The 22,979-nt window shown below is 35.3% G+C and overlaps 1 protein-coding gene across 2 annotated transcripts in view; it reads left to right on the top strand.

Annotated features, from left to right (window-relative positions):
- Positions 1–22,979, top strand: part of PHIP (pleckstrin homology domain interacting protein) — a 151,128-nt gene that overhangs the window by 95,307 nt on the left and 32,842 nt on the right. For both annotated transcript variants that reach the window (XM_021670307.2, XM_021670306.2), the window contains exons 22-29: positions 2,213–2,289; positions 4,802–5,033; positions 15,721–15,840; positions 17,842–17,949; positions 18,551–18,675; positions 18,807–18,889; positions 22,311–22,422; positions 22,602–22,663. In XM_021670307.2, the coding sequence (XP_021525982.1) occupies positions 2,213–2,289; positions 4,802–5,033; positions 15,721–15,840; positions 17,842–17,949; positions 18,551–18,675; positions 18,807–18,889; positions 22,311–22,422; positions 22,602–22,663 (919 nt within the window). The remainder of the gene's footprint in view (positions 1–2,212; positions 2,290–4,801; positions 5,034–15,720; positions 15,841–17,841; positions 17,950–18,550; positions 18,676–18,806; positions 18,890–22,310; positions 22,423–22,601; positions 22,664–22,979) is intronic.

The raw sequence follows: 22,979 nt of genomic DNA on the forward strand, positions 1-22,979 counted from the left end.
ACAACAAATCAATAGGCGTTTGACAGTCTTTGTTAGTTTTTAATCTGTGCAAGTTTATAGCTTTCTCAGTGTAATTTTTAAATATTCCTCATGCATCATTATTTCAATAAATATTACTGTCCTTAATATAAATTGTATATTATTTCAGTGAAAGCAAGCAATTTGCAATCACAAATCAATTTTATTAAGCAGTTAAACCATCTCCGTTCCTCTTTTCTTCTCATCCCTCCCCATCACCTTCCTTCCTCACAAGTCAGAGATGTAATCGTTTTAGATATTGACTACTCTACACTTTTGAAGCCATGTTGTGCTTCGAAATGCTAGGCATATATGAGAATTCTCTAAGTATATTCTCTTTGGCCAGGGCAACATTAACTCAAACTGAGAGTATTCTAACCACACTTTAGTTTCCAGTGGCTTTCGGTCCTCATATGGCCAGATCAAAATGATACATTCATTCTGGCAAAAAGTTATAACACATTTGTTATAATAAGTCCTTCAAGTGTCTTCAGAACTAATTTATTTATGCTTTAATATCCTTTTAGAAATTTAGAATAAATTTTAGAGGAGTCCATTGAGAACAAAATAACCACTTTGGGCAGAATAAATAATTAATTTGAAAGAATTCTGATTTTTTGGTTCAAATGTTTTGTACTTTAGTACTTCATATTTGGAATGTAGAAATAATTCTGTTTCTTTTTCTCCCCTTTAAGAAAGTAACATATGAAATGTGAGAAAAATCATATCAGTTGCTTAGATTTATTTGTATATTGAGCAGCGATTAAATTTGTTAATAAAATATGCTTTTAGATTTTGATTTTTTATTTTTGCTTAGTTTTTTAACTCTGGAATAAACATTCATTAAATATGGAACGTTTTGTAACTGTGAAATAAGTCTTCATTAAAATATCAAAATGGGAAAACATTTTTCCCAAATATTTTATTTAATATTAAAAGAATACACCCCGTTGTTTCCTTTAAAAGTTATCTGAATGTGCCCAGCAAGTAAGTAACACCATTCTTACAGAATGTTATCCAGCATTTGGACTAAAGTGACCTGGGCTCAAATCAAGTTTTATTGCTTATTGGTTGTGCTTCCTTGGGCAAAGTTCTCAACTTTTGATAGCTTTAGTTTGTTTTATTTAAATAACTCTTCCTATCACCAATAGTACATTCTCAAGCTCAAATAGGGTGATACATACAAAGTGCTTAGAATAGTTTGTAACATACAGTAAAAGCTTAAGTGTTATTGGAGCATAAAGTTTATTTAACTAAGGAAGATATGTAAGATTTTTGTGATCAAAAACCCCAAATTTATGAAGAAAATGCTTTCACAGATAATATCCTTTGTTTACTCATGAATATTTACTAAGGAGAAACAGAGTATTTGACTATTTTTTAATCTTCTACCATTTGGATAAAATAAGACCAGAAGTGGAACATCCTTTTTTATATGGGAAGGCTATTTTAATAAGTAAAACATAAATATGCCTTATTTAAAGCTTCTCAAAGCACCTATAGAAAAGAAAGCTTAGTGTTTTACAAAGGCTCAAGAAGTAAAAATTAATTTCGAATGTAAATATGGAGTTTAATATCATTTCATCTAGAAGATACATCGTGAGGCTTTTAAAATGGTAATCATCTACAGGATTGCTCTGAATCCAATATTAATAAGTATTATGTCTTTATATACATTTAAGTATTCTCATTTATTTATAAAAAGGTAAAAGCTGTGTTTTGCAACTAATTGTTTAAAGAGAAGCAGCTGACTCTTTTATTACTTTATTATTATTATTATTTTTTGAGACAGTCTCTTTTTGGAATGTAGTGGTATGATCTCAGCTCACTGCAACCTCTGCCTCTTGGGTTCAAGCGATTCTGTGCCTCAGCCTCCCAAATAGCTGGGATTACAGTCATCTGGCATCATGCCCAGCTAATTATTTTTTGTATTTTACTAGAGATGGGGTGTTAACCACCTTGGCCAGGCTGGTGTCAAACTCCTGACCTCAAGTGATCCACCTGCCTTGGCCTCTCAAAGTGCTGGGATTACAGGTGTGAGCCACTGCACCCTTTGCAACTAATTTAAATCAAGTTTAAAATATTCCAGTATGACTGATATTATAAAATATCGTTGATATTTTCTATAATCATAAAATGTTATTTTGTAAAATTATGCAATAAGACATTAAGACATGTATTCACCATATCTTAGGAAGGTGAAGTAGTTGCTGTCAGTGGTGGAACATCCGAAGAAGAAGAGAGAGCATGGCACAGTGATGGGAGTTCTAGGTAAATGAATGATTTTTATTTTTCCAAATATTATATAAAATCTTTAGAAAGCTTATTTTTTTTTAAACCAGCAACACGTTTCAAAGTCTCTGTGAGTTCAAAGTTAGTTCTTCAAAGAGTTTTTGAAGTTGTACAAAATGTGGAAATTTTCTTTCTGCTATACGTTCTCCGTAGAAAATAATTTTTTGATGATTACAACTAAATCTGCAAAATAATATTTTTAATTCTATCTTAGTATTATTTCTTCTGAATGCTGTTACAATGTTGAATCATAAACTAGTTTCATTACTGGTTTTGAAAATTATTTTAAGTGTAAAGTTATGAAAGTAATACATTCTTACTGACTATCTCATATAGTGGAATTTATGGAATACTAATGATAAGAGGAATAAACATTCCTTTTTCTTATTATCCCTACCTTATTTGACCATGCAAGTGAGGATTCCTTCAACTCCTTACACTGACGATTCACATTTTTGCAGGGCTTATGACCTTGGCTGACCTTGCAAGGTTAGCAAGAACAGAGCATAGCCTTTGGGGATCGCAGTTATGATTAGCTGCTACATTTATCCCCCACCTTAGTGACTCAATATAGAAGAGACAAAGTATAAAGTAGAGGCTGTAACAGTTCCTCACGTCACTTCAAATCAAGGGCTCTCCTATTTTCACAGTAGTGATTTCTGGTAATGATACACAAATGTCTAAGGTTATATCTAGTAGTTTTCTGTATTCAAAACAGGTCAGTGAAGGAAAAATTCACTTTCTTTTGGCTCAACAATAGAATCAAGAGTATTTAAAACCCTGAGATGACATAGGGGTTCCTGTATTAAAAGAGTAGTGGTGGTTTTAGCAGTTGAGGACAGGTGTAAAGAATGTTGGACTCTGGAGTTTGTAATTTTGTTTATGCTGACAGCAGAAGATCTTCTGTAAGAGCCAAGTACTCCATAGAGTGATAATTGTGAGATTTGTCAGGTGGCATTTACAGTGGCCATGGCTGGGGTTAGTATAAATAAAATGCTCATAAGTTGAAGACAACCTATTTTAGAACAGCATATCTGAAAATAGTTTAAGTTCTTAAAAATCATTTTAAATTTCATAGTAAAATCACTAAATCATACTAGAAAACATCTTATTTGATTCTTACCTGGGATGATTAGAATAATCAGAGATTTAGGTACATGCTTATAAAGAACATTTGGACAGTGGGGAGGAGTAGTGACAATGGAATAAAACTCCAGAAAAATCTGCCTTTTCACTGTTAGCAGTATTTTTTAGAGGCATGAAGTCATACATTTTTAAATTTAGGCACACTAATTATTACTTTTAACATAGTATAACTTAGATTCCTTTAAACGTTTATGTTCATAAAATTGTACCAAATACGTAAATATGCTCACATACTAAAATTAATATAGACGATAATAAAACTAGTTTATTTTACAGCATGATCAGGTCAGTAAAGTATATGTCAGTGAAGGCAAACTAAAAATAAATGAAAAACATGATGGGAAGCAGTATACAAAATATAGTAAGGCCTGTATTTTTCTGAATCATGGCATGCTTTGAAGCATAAGATAAACTTAAGGTATAGGTAAGTAGAATAATTTTATCTAAATGAAATTTCTTTACATGCTCAGTAAAGTTTGCAAACACAATTTTTCCACTGGGTAGGAACACTTCTGACTCTGCCAGTTCAATATGTAGCTACCTTGAGAGCGCTAGTGCTGGACCAGAAGAGATCCCCCTGTCTAGAACTCCCACTTCCCCTCAGAAAAGGAATCCCCATATCTCCTCCTCAGTGCTGACACCTTCTGTGCTCTTCAGGGCTATCTTTCTGCTGTCAGTAGAACTAAGAAAAGTAAACCCATCTTCCTTATTTTTACATGCCCACAGAATTTGTAACATATGCAGAATGCAGAATTCAATATTTTTCTTAATATCATGGAAGGTACTTAAGTTTGTTTTTTCACTTAAAGTTGTGACCTTATTTATCTTCAGGTTTTTTTTTTTTTTTTTTTGGCAATAATTAAGTAAAGCCTTTAGAATTTTAAGAAACTTGAAGATGAGTTGAAAATTAGGGAAGTATTTTTTTTTTTTTTTTTTTTTTGAGACGGAGTTTCGCTCTTGATACCCAGGCTGGAGCGCAATGGCGCGATCTCGGCTCACCGCAATCTCCGCTTCCTGGGTTCAGGCAATTCTCCTGCCTCAGCCTCCTGAGTAGCTGAGATTACAGGCACGCGCCACTGTGCCCAGCTAATTTTTTGTATTAGTAGAGACGGGGTTTCACCATGTTGACCAGGATGGTCTCGATCTCTTGACCTCGTGATCCACCCGCCTCGGCCTCCCAAAGTGCTGGGATTACAGGCTTGAGCCACCGCGCCCGGCTGGGAAGTATTTTTTTAAAGTATTTGTTATTCTGTCATTTCTCTTTATTATAATCTTTTCATTTTTATAAAACAAGTCTTAAAATTTTATCTTGTGTGTGATCTAAAAATTCCTTCTCTCTATCTAGTGACTACTCCAGTGATTACTCTGACTGGACAGCAGATGCAGGAATTAATCTGCAGCCACCAAAGAAAGTTCCTAAGAATAAAACTAAGAAAGCAGAAAGCAGTTCAGATGAAGAAGAAGAATCTGAAAAACAGAAACAAAAACAGATTAAAAAGGAAAGGAAAAAAGTAAATGAAGAAAAAGATGGACCAATATCACCAAAGAAAAAGAAGCCCAAAGAAAGAAAGCAAAAGGTTTGGTTTTTAAAATAATAAATTTAGTGTTCTCTAGGGGAAGAGTTAAAGCACAGATTTTGAAGTACAGTTGATCACAAACATTGTTGAAGTGTATCAGCAAATAATAGAAAAGACTCAAGTACACAGTAATAAAAAAAAGTATACCTAAATATATTTAGTTTATTTGGGTTTTTAGATATTTAGCATGTAGAAGTATTTACTTACAAAATTGCCATATTCTAAATATTGACCATTTAATCTTAAAAAGATCAGATTTTTCTTGACAGTTCGGTAGGATTTATTTATGTGAAATACATAATGATACAACACATACAGTATATTAGTCTATAAATTGCCTTTAAGTTTAACCATACTTATTTGCTATTGCTGAAAATAAACAAAGTCTACTTGTTACATTTGACCCCAAGGCAAATATGAAGCCAAAGTGGGATAAGATGGGCTTGTAACATTTCTTCATTAATCTATAGAGTGTGAGCCATAAGTTTTCAGTTTTTTTGTCAGTAGCAATATTGATTTCATTACTACAATTAAGTCTGTAGACAGTTTTAGAGAAAGCAGAGAATGTAAGAAATATAGGAAGAATATGTGTCACCTCTTATGGAGTTGAAATTCTTTACATACAAATGAAAATGAGAACTGTTTAATTTTTGTTCCAAAGTAAATACAACACAAGGGGCATGCTTTCTGCTTCCCAAAAGACTGTGAATGGGAAGCATATTTGGTTAAAAGGAAGATTTTTTTGTAACCTCTGCCATTTAGGTATAAGTTGTCGTTTGTAGAATTAAATAGGAGGCTGTAGGGTCTTTATCCCCACTGAGTTTTCAAAAAATATAAGAATATAATATATCTATTTTGTTTTAAGTGTTTAGTTTTTCTACATTTGTTGAGTTATTTCAGCATTAAGAGTTACTTTAATTTGGATTCCTCAGCTGTTATTCTTGTTGCCTCCTTGTTTGGGGAAGCTTTACCAAAGAGAATCCCACACATTTGCCCACAGTTTTTCTTTTCTATCTTGTCAGTGATGATAACTGTAGTCTGATTTGTTACTTTGTGTATGTAGTAGACAGATTGGTTAAAGAAAACTGGGTTTAGCCATGGATCTTGCTAATAAGGTAAATATTTTTCATTTCAGGACAGTTTTGATGAACTTTAGAGGTTTGGAGTGATAAATCACTGTGAGAACAATGTTTTCATCCCAAGAGTATAGTTTGCTTCATCTGGTCCCCCTTAATTTGATAATTTTCCTCAAATTAATATGATGGGCACCTTCATGTACTGGCACATAGAGATTTATTGTTAACATTTGACATATTTTAATTTCGCTGTTGTTGTGACAAAGTATTGTAATAGGATGATTCTGCCAGTAGATTTATGTGGGTCACTTTAAATATGATAAGATTAGGATACTGGAGAGTATTTCCTTTAGTTTAATTTTTGTTCACATGCCTAGCAAGTGATCTAACAGATAGTAAGTAGATAGACTTGTTCTTATTCCTTACTCCTCTAGTTATCTCAAATAAACATAGAAGTATTTCCCTTCTTAAATGGGGCATCATATGTTGGGATTTCAGATGAAGCTCCATAGAGGAAATAAGATTTGAGTGGGCCTAGAAGCATTCCCATATTTGGAAAGGAAATAAATCAATTATTTATACTTTCCACATTAAAAGAAAACTCAAATCATGGAGCTGGAAATGTTGAAGAATACTCAATGCATTCTTAACTTCTTAATGATTGTAATTAATAAGTGACAGAAATCTGCCTCAACCAAACATTCTAAGTTCCTCAGGAATAATTGGGGAATAAGTTTTGTCCTCATAATGATTTTTGGTGATGCCAATCTTTCAATGATACATACGATTATTCTTTTTTTTTTTTTAATTGCATTTTAGGTTTTGGGGTACATGTGAAAAACATGCAAGATTGTTACATAGGTGAATACGTGGCAGTGTGATATGCTGCCTTCCTCCTCTTCACCTATATGTGGCATTTCTCCCCATGTTATCTCTCCCTAACTCCCCACCCCCCGCTGTCCCCTCCCACTTCCCCCAACAGACCCCAGTGTATAGTGCTCCCCTCCCTGTGTCCACGTGTTCCCAATATTAAACACCCGTCTATGAGTGAGAATATGCGATGTTTGATTTTGTGTTCTTGTGTCAGTTTGCTGAGAATGATGGTTTCCAGGTTCATCCATGTCCCTACAAAGGATGCGAACTCATCGTTTTTGATGGCTGCATAATATTCCATGGTGTATATGTGCCACATTTTTCCTGTCCAGTCTGTCATCGATGGGCATTTGGGTTGGTTCCAGGTCTTTGCTATTGTAAACTGTGCTGCAGTGAACATTCGTGTGCATGTGTCCTTATAGTATAGCGATTTATAATCCTTTGGATATATACCCAGTAATGGGATTGCTGGGTCAAATAGAATTTCTATTTCTAGGTCCTTGAGGAATCGCCACACTGTCTTCCACAATGGTTGAACTAATTTACACTCCCACCAACAGTGTAAAAGTGTTCCTATTTCTCCACATCCTCTCCAGCATCTGTTGTCTCCAGTTTTTTTAATGATCGCCGTTCTAACTGGCGTGAGATGATATCTCAATGTGGTTTTGATTTGCATTTCTCTAATGACCAGTGACGATGAGCATTTTTTCATATGTTTGTTGGCCTCATGTATGTCTTCTTTTGTAAAGTATCTGTTCATATCCTTCACCCATTTTTGAATGGGCTTGTTTGTTTTTTTCTTGTAAATCTGTTTTAGTTCATTGTAGATTCTGTATATCAGGCCTTTGTCAGATGGGTAGGCTGCAAAAATTTTTTCCCATTCTGTTGGTTGACAATTCACTCTATTGACTGTTTCTTTCGCCGTGCAGAAGCTGTGCAGTTTGATTAGGTCCCATTTGTCTATTTTGGCTTTTGTTGCCAATGCTTTTGGTGTTTTGGTCATGAAGTCCTTGCCTACGCCTATGTCCTGAATGGTTTTGCCTAGGTTTTCTTCTAGGTTTTTATGGTGTTACGTTTTATGTTTAAGTCTTTAATCCATCTGGAGTTAATTTTAGTGTAAGGTGTCAGGAAGGGATCGAGTTTCTGCTTTCTGCATATGGCTAGCCAGTTTTCCCAACACCACTTACACAGGGAATCCTTTCCCCATTGCTTGTTTTTATCAGGTTTGTCAAAGATCGGATGGTTGTAGATATGTTGTGTTGCCTCCGACGCCTCTGTTCTGTTCCATTGGTCTATATCTCTGTTTTGGTACCAGTACCATGCTGTTTTGATTACTGTAGCCTTGTAGTATAGTTTGATGTTTGGTAGTGTGATGCCTCCCGCTTTGTTCTTTTTGCTTAGAATTGACTTGGCTATGTGGGCTCTCTTTTGGTTCCATATGAAGTTTAAGGTGTTTTTTTCCAGTTCTGTGAAGAAGGTCATTGGTAGCTTGATGGGGATAGCATTGAATCTGTAAATTACTTTGGGCAATATGGCCATTTTCACGATACTGATTCTTCCTAACCATGAACATGGAATGTTTCTCCATCTGTTTGTGTCTTCTCTTATTTCATTGAGCAGTGGTTTGTAGTTCTCCTTGAAGAGGTCCTTTACATTCCTTGTTAGTTGCATTCCTAGGTATTTTATTCTCTTTGTAGCAATTGTGAATAGCAGTTCATTCTTGATTTGGCTCTCTTTAAGTCTGTTATTGGTGTATAGGAATGCTTGTGATTTTTACACATTGATTTTGTATCCTGAGACTTCGCTGAAGCTGCTTATCAGTTTCAGGAGATTTTGGGCCGAGACGATGGGGTCTTCTAGATATACAATCATGTCGTCTGCAAATAGAGACAATTTGACTTCCTCCTTTCCTAATTGAATACCCTTCATTTCTTTTTCTTGCCTGATTGCTCTGGCTAGAACTTCCAGTACTATATTTAATAGGAGTGGTGAGAGAGGGCAAACTTGTCTAGTGCCAGATTTCAAAGGGAATGCTTCCAGTTTTTGCCCTTTCAGTATGATATTGGCTGTTGGTTTGTCATAAATAGCTTTTATTATTTTGAGATACATTCCGTCGATACCTACTTTATTGAGGGTTTTTAGCATAAAGGGCTGTTGAATTTTGTCGAAGGCCTTCTCTGCATCAATTGAGATAATCATGTGGTTTTTGTCTTTGGTTCTGTTTATGTGGTGAATTACATTAATAGACTTGTGTATATTGAACCAGCCTTGCATCCCTGGGATGAATCCTAGTTGATCATGGTGGATAAGCTTTTTGATGTGCTGTTGTAATCGGCTTGCCAGTATTTTATTGAAGATTTTTGCATCTATGTTCATCATGGATATTGGCCTGTAGTTTTCTTTTCTTCTTGAATCTCTGCCAGGTTATGGTATCAGGATGATGTTGGTCTCATAAAATGATTTGGGAAGGATTTCCTCTTTTTGGATTATTTGGAATAGTTTCAGTAGGAATGGTACCAGTTCCTCTTTGTATGTCTGGTAGAATTCGGCTGTGAACCCATCTGGACCTGGGCTTTTTTTGGGTGGTAGTCTCTTAATTGCTGCCTCGACTTGAGACCTTGTTATTGGTCTGTTCAAGGTTTTGACTTCTTCCTGGTTTAGGCTTGGGAGGAGGCAACTGTCCAGGAATTTATCCATTTCTTTCAGGTTTTCTAGTTTATGTGCATAGAGTTGTTTGATGATGGTTTGAATTTCTGTGTAATCTGTGGTGATATCCTCTTTATCATTTTTTATTGCATCTATTTGATTATTCTCTCTTTTCTTTTTTATTAATCTGGCTGGTGGTCTGTCTATTTTGTTGACCTTTTCAAAAAACCAGCTCCTGGATTTATTGATTTTTTTGAAGGGTTTTTCGTGTCTCTATCTCCTTCAATTCTGCTTTAATCTTAGTTATTTCTTGTCTTCTGCTAGGTTTTGAGTTTTTTTGATCTTCCTCCTCTAGCTCTTTCAATTTTGATGATTGGGTGTCTATTTTAGATCTCTCCTTGCTTCTCGTGTGGGCACTTATTGCTATATATTTTCCTCTAGAGACTGCTTTAAATGTGTCCCAGAGATTCTGGTATGTGGTGCCTTCATTCTCGTTGGTTTCGAAGAACATCTTTATTTCTGCCTTCATTTCATTGTTTATCCAGTCAACATTCAAGAGAAAGTTGTTCAGTTTCCATGAAGCTGTGCGGTTCTGGGTTGGTTTCTGAATTCTGAGATCTAACTTGATTGCACTGTGGTCTGAGAGACTGTTATGGTTTCCGTTCTTTTGCATTTGCTGAGGAGTGATTTACTTCCAATTATGTGGTCAATTTTAGAGTAGATTTGATGTGGTGCTGAGAAGAATGTACATTGTGTGGATTTGGGGTGGAGAGTTCTGTAAATGTCTATTAGGTTTGCTTGTTCCAGGTCTGAGTTGAAGTCCTATATATCCTTGTTAATTTTCTGTCTCGTTGATCTGTCTAATATTGACAATGGTGTGTTGAAGTCTCCCACTATTATCGTGTGGGAGTCTAAGTCTCTTTCTAAGTCATTAAGAACTTGCCTTATGTATCTGGGTGCTCCTGTATTAGGTGCATATATATTTAGGATCGTTAGCTCTTCTTGTTGCATTGATCCTTTTACCATTATGTAATGTCCTTCTTAGTCTCTTTTGATCTTTGTTGCCTTAAACTCTATTTTATCAGAGATGAGAATTGCAACTCCTGCTTTTTTTTTGCTCTCCATTTGCTTGGTAAATCTTCCTCCATCCCTTTATTTTGAGTCTTTGTGTATCCTTGGATGTGAGATTGGTTTCCTGGATACAGCACACTGATGGGTTTTGGCTTTTTATCCAATTTGCCAATCTGTGTCTTTTGATTGGGGCATTTAGTCCGTTTACGTTTAGGGTTAATATTGTTATGTGTGAATTTGATCCTGTCATTTTGATGCTAGCCGTCTGTTTTGCCCGTTGGTTGATGCAGATTCTTCATTGTGTTGATGCTCTTTACCATTTCGTGTGTTTTTGGAGTGGCTGGTACTGGTTGTTCTTTTCTATGTGTAGTGCCTCTTTCAGGAGCTCTTGTAAAGCCAGTCTGGTGGTGATGAAATCTCTGAGTACTTGCTTGTTCACTAAGGATTTTATTTTTCCTTGACTTATGAAGCTTAGTTTGGCTGGATATGAAATTCTGGGTTGAAAGTTCTTTTCTTTAAGGATGTTGAATATCGGCCCCCACTTTCTTCTGGCTTGTAGGGTTTCTGCTGAGAGATCTGCTGTGAGTCTGATGGTCTTCCCTTTGTGGGTAACCTGACCTTTCTCTCTGGCTGCCCTTAGTATTTTCTCCTTCATTTCAACCCTGGTGAATCTGATGATTATGTACCTTGGGGTTGCTCTTCTAGAGGAATATCTTTGTGGTGTTCTCTGTATTTCCTGGATTTCAATACTGGCCTGTCTTGCTAGGTTGGGGAAGTTTTCCTGGATAATATCCTGAAGAGTATTTTCCAGCTTGGATTCATTCTCTTCGTCACATTCAGGTACACCTAGCAAACGTAGATTAGGTCTTTTCACATAGTCCCATATTTCTAGGAGACTTTGTTCATTCCTTTTTACGCTCTTTTGTCTAATCTTGCCTTCTCGTTTTATTTCATTGAGTTGATCTTCGACCTCTGATATCCTTTCTTCTGCTTGGTCAATTCGGCTGTTGAAACTTGTGCATTCTTCGCGAAGTTCTCGTGTTGTGTTTTTCAGCTCCATCAGTTCACTTATATTCCTCTCTAAGTTGTCCATTCTCGTTAGCATTTCATCAAATCTTTTTTCAGGGTTCTTAGTTTCTTTGCATTGGGTTAGAACACGTTCTTTTAGCTCACAGAAGTTTCTTATTACCCACTTTCTGAAGGCTGATTCTGTCATTTCATCACGCTCATTCTCCATCCAGTCTTGTTCCCTTCCTGGTGAGGAGTTGTGATCCCTTGTAGGAGGAGAGGTGTTCTGGTTTCGGGTGTTTTCATCCTTTTTGCGCTGGTTTCTTCCCATCTTTGTGGATTTATCCACCTGTCGGCTTTGTAGTTGTTGACTTTGTGATTGGGTCTCTGAGTGGACGTTTTGTTTGTTGTTAGTGAAGTTATTTCTGTTTCTTAGTTTTCCTTTTAACTGTCTGGCCTCTCAGCTGTAGGACTGCTGCGGTCCACTCCAGGCCCTGCTTGCCTGGGAATCACTTGCAGCAGCTGCCGAACAGTAAAGGTTGCTACCAGTTTCTTCTTCTGCTTTGTCTCACCTCAGTCTGAGCTCTCCTTTATGAGGTGACTCTTTGGATATACGGGGGTCAGGAGCTGCTTGAGGAAACAGTCCTTTATATTAGCTCAGGTGCTGAGCTGTGAGCCCCATTGTTCATTCAGAGCTGCTGGGCTGGTAAATTTAAGTCTGCAGCAGCAGAACTCATAAACCCCCCCCTTTTTTTTTCCCAGGTGTTCTGTCCCCAGGAATTAGGGCTTTATGAGTTTCCGCTGTACTGCTGCCTTTTTTTTTCTTCAGGGCTGCCCTGCCCACAAGGGGGCAGCCTAGTCACTCTCAGCCTGCAGAGGCTTCGGTGAGCTGCTGTGGGCTCCGCCCAGCTGCCGTGTGAACTTCCCTGCAGTCCTGTTTATATGGGTGTAGTTAGAGCTGCTTCCGCGATGTTGGCCCGCCTCTGTAATTGCGGACTTTCTCTGTAATGGCGGGTTGCCGCAGCAACGGCAGGCTGCCTCAGTAATGGCGGACAGCCCTCCCCCACAGAGCTGGACCGTCCCGGGTTCAGCTGTGCTTGCTGTGAAATTCTCAACCAAGCGTTTCCAATTGCTGTGTTTTTGTTTTTGTTTTTGTTTTTGTAGGGGTGGGACCAGCCTGGCCTGATCTCCTGGCTCCCTGCCTCAGAGCCTTTTATTTTTTCGTTGAACAGTCGGCTCTCTACCAGGTGACCTGGTCGCCTGTTGAATAGGCGCCGGGATCTGTGTGATTTCCTGTGCGGCGACCCACTGCGCCACTGAAACTGCGGCTCTGAGATTCATGGCGCTTTTTTTGCCCGGGAATCTCCTGGCCTGGCTCCCTGTTTCAGCTCCCCTTGCTGGCTAAGTGGGAACACAGTCCCATTTACTCTGCACTAGGAGCGGCCGCGCCGGGTTGCAGGCAAAACAGCCGCACTGGTGACCCATGGGGCTCCTCCGCCTGCGAATCTCCTGGTCTGTGGACAATAAAAATCCGTCTGGAAATGCGGCATCCACTCACCCTCTGCACTTTCACTCGGAGCTGCAATCCTGAGCTGGATCTAACCGGCCATCTTGGAACTCCCCCCGATTATTCTTATTTAATATACAACTTACCTATCTTGATGTGAAAGTTTTTAGGTTTCCCATTGAACGTAGATAATTTCCTTATGGGGAGAAATACTTGTCTAGCAATTAACAGTTCATATTGAGGCAGTATTATGATTTTCAAACTTTTCTGTTTTTTGTTTTTATTAGTCAAAGGAAACTTTTTTCAAACAAACTTTTAGGTCAGCTCCTCAATATATAAAACTTATAAAATCAAGGCTGCTCTGAATAAAACATAGTGGAAATTCCTGGGTTGTGGGATCTCTATGATATACTCAGTGCGTAACATAATGGTTACTTGATTTGATAACGGTGTATATATCAAATTAGTGTTTGGATATCATTTTACTACTCACATCTCACACCTGCAAAAGTCATTTACCAAGCTTTTTCCTCAAACCTGCTGTACCCCAGCCCTCTTTATTTCAGTAATGTGATGACTCTCTCAGTTGTTTATACCAGAAACCCTGGACATATCCTCGATTCCGCTTTTTCTCTCATATTCTACATCCAGTCCATCAGTGAATTAATTATCTGATGGAATATAAATATATTCAGCACTTCACTGTTTTTTACCACTACTCTGTTATCACGTTGGTGTGAATCACCCTTAATTCTCATTTATATTACTGTGGTAGCATCCCATTTGTCTTCCTGTTTCTCCCTTTTTCTCCCTAAGGTCTATTCTTTAAAGCATAGGTAACAGATTTTTTTCTACAGAAGGCCAGCTACTCTGCCATAGTAGCATTTATAGACAATACATAAATATAGACCATACATATGGCTGTATTCCAATAAAACGTAATTTGTTAAAATTGTGGCAGGCCAAACTTGCCCTGGGAGGGTCATGATTTGCCAATCTTTGTTCTAATGCATCCAGAGTGAGCCTTTTAAAATGTAAGTGACACCATATTATACTTCTGCCTAAAATTCTGTAATGAACCCATCTCACATATAGTAAATACCAAAGGCCTTTACCTTAACTCTCCAGGGTAATACTCCTGATGTGTTTGACTGGGAAACAGTATGGTGTGGCTAATAGGAAAAAGAGGAAAAAGGCAACTACTACAATTGGGAAACAACTGTAGTAGTACCTGTTGCAAGTAGCCTTCTTTGATATCATATTATGACATTGCTTCTTTTAGTAAATGGGTATTGTTTTATAGTACCTTGTTTTTAATAAAAGCGAGTAAAATGTAGAAGTCTTAGTGTACAGTCATTTTTAATGTTTTACATGTGATTCACAAAAGACTTTAATCAGTTGCATAAAGTTTTTTTTACTTATAAAAATACTAGGTTTCAAATTTTCTTAGAAAGTTCATTTATTTCTAAGTCTAAAGTAATGTCAAGACCATTGTGGCCACTTGTGGGTGACAAGCAAAGTTAAGGAACTTTCTCAGAGGTGTTGTTTTATTTTTATCTGTGAGAGTTAAAAAAGTAAAGGACCTGGCTTGACAACATTTTGTTTGAAAAAAATGTGAATTTTTTAAAGATGCTTAATGTGAGCCAAGAATGTGAAATGGTTACTTTAAGAAGGAGAGAACATTGTCATGCTGTGTAGAAGTATAATGTCCAGCTCATAGAAATAATTAGCCTTCTACATCTTGCACTACTCAACTCCTATGAGAATATCTTTAATTCTGATATACTATAACTAGGATTAAAAATAAAACAACTCTAGGATGTCTTGGTTTGTTATATGGAATGTTTATAAAATGGAGAGGATTTTGAAAGGAAAGGAGAATACACAGAGCTTGTACTTTGGGGTTTGTGGGAATGTCTTTTACCTTGTCGTGAGTGTTGGCTATGGATTTTTGGGTTTTCTTCTAGTTAGTTCTCTTTACAGGCAGTGATTTGGAGAGATTGAATAACTCTTGCCACTGCTGCCATTTTTTTCCAGAATAAGTGTTTTGATGCTTAAAGGATAGTCATCTCTCAGTAGCCATGGAGGATTGGTCCCAGGACCCTGTAGATAACAAAATCCATGGATATTCAAGTTGCTTATTAAAAAATGGCATAGTGTTTGCATGTGACCTTCACACAGTCTCCTATATGCTTTAAATCATCTCTAGATTATTAAAATACCTAATACAGTGCCTACACATCATTTCATTTGTGTGGATTCAACATAGTATTCAGAATGTAGCAAATTCAAGTTTTGCCTTTTGGAACTTTGTGAAATTTGTTTTCCAAATATTTTCAGTCATGGTTGGTTGAATCCATGGATGCAGAACCCATGGATACACAGGGCTAACTCTATATAGTACAGTGATTGTTTTATTTAATTATCTCTATAGTTATTTTAAAGAGTAGATTGGTGGATTAATGCTTTTATTATTATTACTTAACAATATTTTAAATTTTGTTAGAGGTTGGCTGTGGGAGAACTAACTGAAAACGGGTTGACATTAGAAGAATGGTTGCCGTCAACATGGATTACAGATACTATTCCCCGAAGATGTCCATTTGTGCCACAGATGGGTGATGAGGTACTTTTAAAGTTCTAAAATATCCTTTTTTCTTACATAATTTTAAACATTTTTAATAGCTCTTGAAATAGAAGTCTAGGAAATTGAAGCAATTCCTAAAGTATCTCATTCTAGATGTTTGTATCTATGTATAGAGAAAGTACCATTAGGAGGGAAAATCTAATGATAATCCTCTTTGAAGCTTCTGTAAATCTAGATATTATAAGACTGAAAATTTTGTTAGTGTTTTAAAAAGTGGAGTGTATGTTTTAAGAAGAGGGTTTTATTGCCAGCTTTCTTTTCCTTTTTAAATTAAAACGTACTCATTTATCTTACTTACAGCTTAATGTATTATAACATATTAAAAGAGAAATGAAATTTAGAACTTTATTTTCATGTAATTTTATTTGAAAAAAGTGTTAGTGTTTTGTTTACCTGCAGTTTTCATAGTTTATTAGTTCTTTAAAAACATCTATAATCTTAGAACAAAAAATGCGATTTCATTTTTAATAAACTGATGATGAGATCATTGTTTTAAAATATGTAATTGTGAATTTAGAATGAAAATGTAAGAACTAGTCTCAAAATTTTTTACTCAAGGTTAATGTCTCCTTATTTTGTACACAAATTTTAAGAGGCAGTGTTAATCTGGTATCCAACAGATTGACCATAAATAAACTGGGGATTAAAATAGAGGATTAGCAAAGGACACTAATTAACAGTATAAAGTGGTAATTGACACTTAAGAAAAAAAGGAAAACAAATATTTCTTAATGCTAGAATGCTTGTAAAGAACAGTCTGAAAGAATTAATTTAGAAATCCTACATGCCTCTTAAGACTTGAAGAGCACAGAGCATTACCACATTATAGTATACTACAGTGGTAGATCTTAACAGATCCTATAACATCAAAAAGATGTGAAATTACATGTAATACGTTATTTCAAGATGGCCAGAAAAGTTTGTAATTTCTTGTTGAATGATTTGCTTTCAAAATGCTTAGGTTGACTTTTTAGTTGCTGGTGCTTGAACAGGTGTGTCTTCATTATTTAGCACTATTAATCATTTAAAGTTCCAGACAACTGGAATAATAATGGTAATAATGAATAGAATGAAAGTATGGGATAGTGGCTATCCCAAAATATTACAAAAAGCTTAACATTTTTAGGCTGGGCTTGGTGGCTCATGTTTATAATCCCAGCACTTTGGGAGGCCGAGGCGGGCGGATCATGAGGTCAGGAGATCAAAACCATCCTGACCAACGTGGTGAAACACTATCTCTACTAAAATACAAGAAATTAGCCAGGTGTGGTGGCGCGTGTCTGTAGTCCCAGCTGCTCGGCAGGCTGAGGCCGGGGAATTGCGCTGCACTTGAGCCTGGCAACGGAGTGAGACTCTGTCTCAAAAAAGAAAAAAAAAAACTTAGCATTTTTAATCACAGTCTTCTAGTAGTGGGTGTCAGACTATTGTGTTCAAGTGCTAATTCTCAAAGACAGTAGTCAGGAATCACAATTTGATCTTCGTGAAATGTATGGTCTGCTGTCTTACCAGGGTTTGTGTAAGGATTAAAATATATGTGAAAATACATTTTTCATTTTAATGTTTTCTGCATATGTACAAACCACTTTCTAAAAAGTTAAGAACAAAAGTGGATGATAAACTTACTAGTCAACTTTATTATGTAACGTCAACTTATTTAGAATTTATATATATAAGTATAAATTCAAATAAAGAATACAAATGCTTATTATGAATTCTAAATAAGTTGACGTTGCATAATAAAGTTGTGTTCTTATCCAGAAAGTAACTTTTCATCTTAAGTTTTAAGTATATATTCAAAGAATGTTATTTAGAACACTTTGGTTGTGATTTAGTGATGTTAAGACAAGAGGGGAGAAAATATTAGAATTTCTGTTAGCTCAAAAGGCAGTAGATTTTCTCTTTGCAAATTCAGTTGATAACCCTGTATATTGGGTTAAAGGAAACACATCCAGGTTTTAAGATTATGACTTTATTTTTTAGGTTTATTATTTCCGACAAGGACACGAAGCCTATGTCGAAATGGCCCGGAAAAATAAAATATATAGTATCAATCCCAAAAAACAACCATGGCATAAAATGGAACTACGGGTATGACATTGATTTATTATTTAATAGCCCCAAAAATACAGTTACGAATTTAAGAGAAAATTGTATCAAAGGTTACTATTAACACTATAAGAAACTGCATCATGAAGATAACTTGTTTAATTAAAGCAGTCATAGAGAGTAGCAGGTGTTTAATTTTCTGCCAGAGAAACAGAAGATTTGACTGAATTTATATACTCCAATGCACTTTATGGGTTGGGCACAAAATTTAGTTCTAGTGAAAATTAGGTAAAAAGTCTAAGGTAAGCTTTGTATTTGCAAATTTGATGCATATTTCTATATTTGTCAGCAGTAATTCAAAGTTATCTATAGGTCTTTGGAATGGTGATAGAAAACTTACTTTAGTAAAGTTTTCCTTATTTTCCTTTTCTTTTTTTTTTACTTTTAAAAAATTTTAATGTAACTTGCATACTATAGAGTGCACAAATCTTAAGTACATAGCTCAATGAATTTTCACATGTACACGGCCATCACCATCCACATCAAGATTTAAATCAAGAATTTTTTTTCTCAACAATGTTTAACTCTCTGTTTTGTGGTTTGTTTTGTAAAGATGGTTTCTTATTTTGTCTGTCTCTCTCAGGAGCAAGAACTTATGAAAATAGTTGGCATAAAGTATGAAGTGGGATTACCTACCCTTTGCTGCCTTAAACTTGCTTTTCTAGATCCTGATACTGGTAAACTAACTGGCGGATCATTTACCATGAAGTAAGGACTGTTAAAAGGGTCAATGGTTTTCTTAGTATTGTAGATTGTTTTTCAAGATTCAGATACATTTGAGCATCTTTGAGATAATTTTAGGTATGTGACCTAATCAGTTTCTTTCTATTTGTAATTAGATACCATGATATGCCCGACGTTATAGATTTCCTAGTCTTGAGACAACAATTTGATGATGCAAAATATAGGCGATGGAATATAGGTGGGTAATTTATTTAGAAGCTGTACATGTTTGATGTGTTTTTTTTTTCGTAAGAAGTGATTTGCTAGTTTTCATAATTGAGGAAAAGATTATCAGAGAAATCTTTTTGCTATTATAGCAAAGTGGGGTACTGTGTCAGAGGTATTGTCAAGTTTTGTTAAGGAATGAAAATAACTTTAGTCGATGCTGAAATTCCAAACATTTTTTATTACATGTGACTTTGTCTTTTCATTGTTTTACATGTTAAGTTAAATTTTTATATAAAAATACTAACAGAATTTAAATTTGAACCCAAAAGAAGCTTAACAAGAAGTGTGTACTGGGACTAAAGCTGAACTGACATTTTTCTTTTATTGGTTAGTCCTATTATAATCTTTAAAATTAGTATTGTAAACAAGTCTCAAAGTAAAATCCTTAAAAGTTTTTAGTCATTTAAGGTGCATTAATTTACGTATAGATGATGTGCCATTTATTAGAATAGTTCTCTTAAAAATTTCATACAGGACCAGTGTGTGTCATGGTGTGATGTGTATATAGCATACATGTTTTGAAAAAGCATATCAATTGATAGACCAGTTTATCCTTCAGTGACATTAGAATGCATTGGCATGGTGGTTTGTCCTTTCTATAAACTTGTATATGCCCTGTAAAGAGAAATTAGGAAAATGCAAGTTATCAAAACTATGGACATGGAAGTTAGCAAGAAAATTTACATCTCATGTAGCATTTTCCTAGAAGTTTTGAAAGATTTGTTTCGTCAGATAAGGGAGTAAACCAAGAAAGGGAGAAGTATGGAATCCCCTACGAAAACAGGAAGTCCAGAACAGGAAAAGTCAAAAGGAATCCCAAGTAATATTTAGTAGAAGCCTCAGGATAGCAGCTACCTAGCAAGTCCAGTTGTCCTTCAAGAGGAAAGTCTTCAGGGGGAAAAACTTGGAACACAAACGTTATCTAACAAGTTTGTCTTTGTGGAAAATTACATTTAAGAATGATTTTTACAGCTTGAGAGAATGTGGGAAGATTTAATTGTAAATTCACTGAAAACCAAGCATTAAAAAAATGAAGCAATTACTAATTTTAGGGAAAACAAAATTGTATAAGAAAAGAATTATATGCTGTTTTGCTTAGGAACAAGCAGTATTTACATAGTCATGATTATAAATTGAACCTGGATTAAATATAATACACATACTTTTCATGTACAGTTGTATTGAGATTATAGGTGTCCTTTAGTATCCACAGGGAGTTGCTTCCAGGACCCCCATGGATACCAAAATCTGTGCATACTTAAGTCCCAGAGTTGATCCTACAGAATCCCCCCGATTTCAAAAGTTGGCCCTCCATATTCATGAGTTTCACATCCCACTAATACTGTATTTTCAGTCTGCATTTGATTGCTGATGCAGAATCTGCTAATACAGAGGGCCAAATCTTTTTATTGGAAAAATCTGGGTATAAGTGGACCTGGTCAATTAAAACCCAGTATTCAAGAATCAACTCTGATACTTAATATCAAAAACTGATGAATGAAGTAATCTGTAAATCAAGAAGTAGTAGTTAAAATAGATGGAAACATTTTTCTTGGTTTTGGGTATCAGCCTTTGGTACATTTGATTTTTTAAATTATTCACATACGTTACTTGATATGATGAATCTTATTTTTTAAGGACGTGAATTTGCCAATAAATTGCATAACAAATAATATGGCTCAAAGTGCAGGAATATTCCCGAAGTGAGCTTATAATCTCAGCAAAGTAATATGGCTAGCATTGGACAAATCAGAGAGATTTCAAATGGATCAGCATCCTAATTTTCTCATTTGGATCTTACAATTTTATTCTAATTTATAGGTTAATATTTATCTAAAGTTAGTATCTAATTAGTCTTTCATGTCTCAGAATAGATGCATTTACCCACAGACTGCCATTTAAAATCACATTAGTAGTTTCTACTTTAGCCCTCCTTAGAAATGTTTTAAGGCTTACTCTCAGTGGTGTACTTCAGACTGGTAGTAGTCCAGGTTCTTTGCTTAACTTTATTGTTATTCTACAAGTACCGTTCATCGTGGTTAGGCACACATTGCTCAGTTCTTCCTCTTTAGCATAATGATCAGTCTGTGTAGGGTCATAAAACACAACTCTTTGAAACTCTTTATGTACTGGTGTCAAGAATGCTTCTTATTAAACTTTATAGTAGCTTCTTGTTAAGTTTAGTGTCACCATTATGCATCTGAGGAACAACTGTCAACAACATGCAGTTGTGTTCTATTAACTCACTCCTGGCTCTACTTTTCTTTTTTTACCTTGTCTTTCTGATTTTTAATTCATTTTGTGCTATATATTTTTTAAACTTCTAAATCATTTTTGGTAAGAAAATGAGAACATAAATACTTTTTGAGTTTAAAAATAAAACTGATTCAGATAATTGCTAACTTCATTTTGACTTAACAGTATGTCAGCAATGTAGAGTTCTTTAATAGAACGCATTACTCAAAAACTGCTGGGAGGTAGACATCACTATTTCTATTTTATAGACAAGGAAAATGAAGTCAAAAAATAATAATATTAAAACTTATACAGATACATTATTTGAACCCAAGTGTTTCAGACTCTATCCTATGCTAGCCAGGAGAAAACTCAAGTACTGTGAGAGCTAAGGAACAGGAAGGCATTGCATAAAGGAAGTAAGTGACTTACAGTTTACTTATGACACAGTTTACTTATGACACAGAAGGAACTTGAGAAGATTTAGATAAGAAAAGGCCATAGCATTTATAGCTTACTCAGGTCTTTGGGAAAAAGCAGGTTAAGTAATATGACGACAGCAATTAGATAAGGAAACAGAAACAAGGAATGTCCTCTGTTTTAAAAAGATTAGTTGTTTTATTTTTGTTTCCTTTTACAGGAAAGGGAGAGTGAGTGAGTATTAAGGGTGATTGAGATGAAGGAAGACAAGTTGTATTTCATGTTGTTTGTTGTTTTTAGGGTGAAATCTTGATTGATTGTTGGTTAGGAAACTTGCCTACAGATAGTTAAGAAATTAAAAATAGACGAAGTAATTGTTGAGTAGAACTTAACTAAATTATAATTTTATTTGAGTGAAAAGTTTGGGTATAGTGTTAATGATGAATTTAAAATGCTAGATTGGTAAAAATTCCTAAAACAAGTGAATTGCTCTATACCTTAATGAAATCTAAGAAATAGAATTGAAAACTGTTAAGTCACACTTCAAGTATGCTTACTAAATACCTTTTTTCTCTTGGTATTTCTGACTGTACTTATTTATTTTTGGAGTGTGTGGGTCACTTTTTGTCTTCTGAAATCATACAGGCAGTTTAGGTACATAAAGGTTTACATTAGGAAAAAGTAGTTACAGCAGCCATGCATTTCAAAGTAATGAGATAGTTTTTGTTCTTGGCCAGGTGACCGCTTCAGGTCTGTCATAGATGATGCCTGGTGGTTTGGAACAATTGAAAGCCAGGAACCTCTTCAACTTGAGTACCCTGATAGTCTGTTTCAATGCTACAATGTTTGGTAAGGAAATACTTGTTGTATTTTAGTTCACCTAGGCTTGCTTTGAATTTTTTCCCCATCTATTACAAGATAAAGAGAGTTGTTCTAAACACAGAAGCAATTATTTTGATAATTGATTTCATTAATATTGTGAAACACTAATTTAGATTTTTTAATATAATGATTTTTCTTTCTTTAAGCTGGGACAATGGAGATACAGAAAAGATGAGTCCTTGGGATATGGAGCTTATACCTAATAATGGTAAGTGTATGTTAGGCTTTTTGTCTCTGCATTATGGAGTTAATTTCTTAAGAAATTGTTTAAGATTTGCTCACATGCTACCACTTAGGGTTGTTGTGAGTATCAAATAGAAAACATTGGTTCAGCAAATATTTATTGTACACATTGAATTAGGGGAGATTCAGCAGTGAAGAAGATAGACATAACCATATTTGGAATTTATAGTCTATCAGGAAAGATGAAATTAATTTATTACAACAAAACATGAAATTGTTTTATTAATTGTTACCCAAGAAACTGTGCATTTGGGAGGCAGAGATTTTTTTTTAACTTTAGC

This window comes from Aotus nancymaae, unplaced genomic scaffold (genome assembly GCF_030222135.1).
Source record: "Aotus nancymaae isolate 86718 unplaced genomic scaffold, 86718_ANA_hifiasm-v0.15.2.pri h1tg000040l, whole genome shotgun sequence".
Classification (NCBI taxonomy): Eukaryota; Metazoa; Chordata; class Mammalia; order Primates; family Aotidae; genus Aotus; species Aotus nancymaae.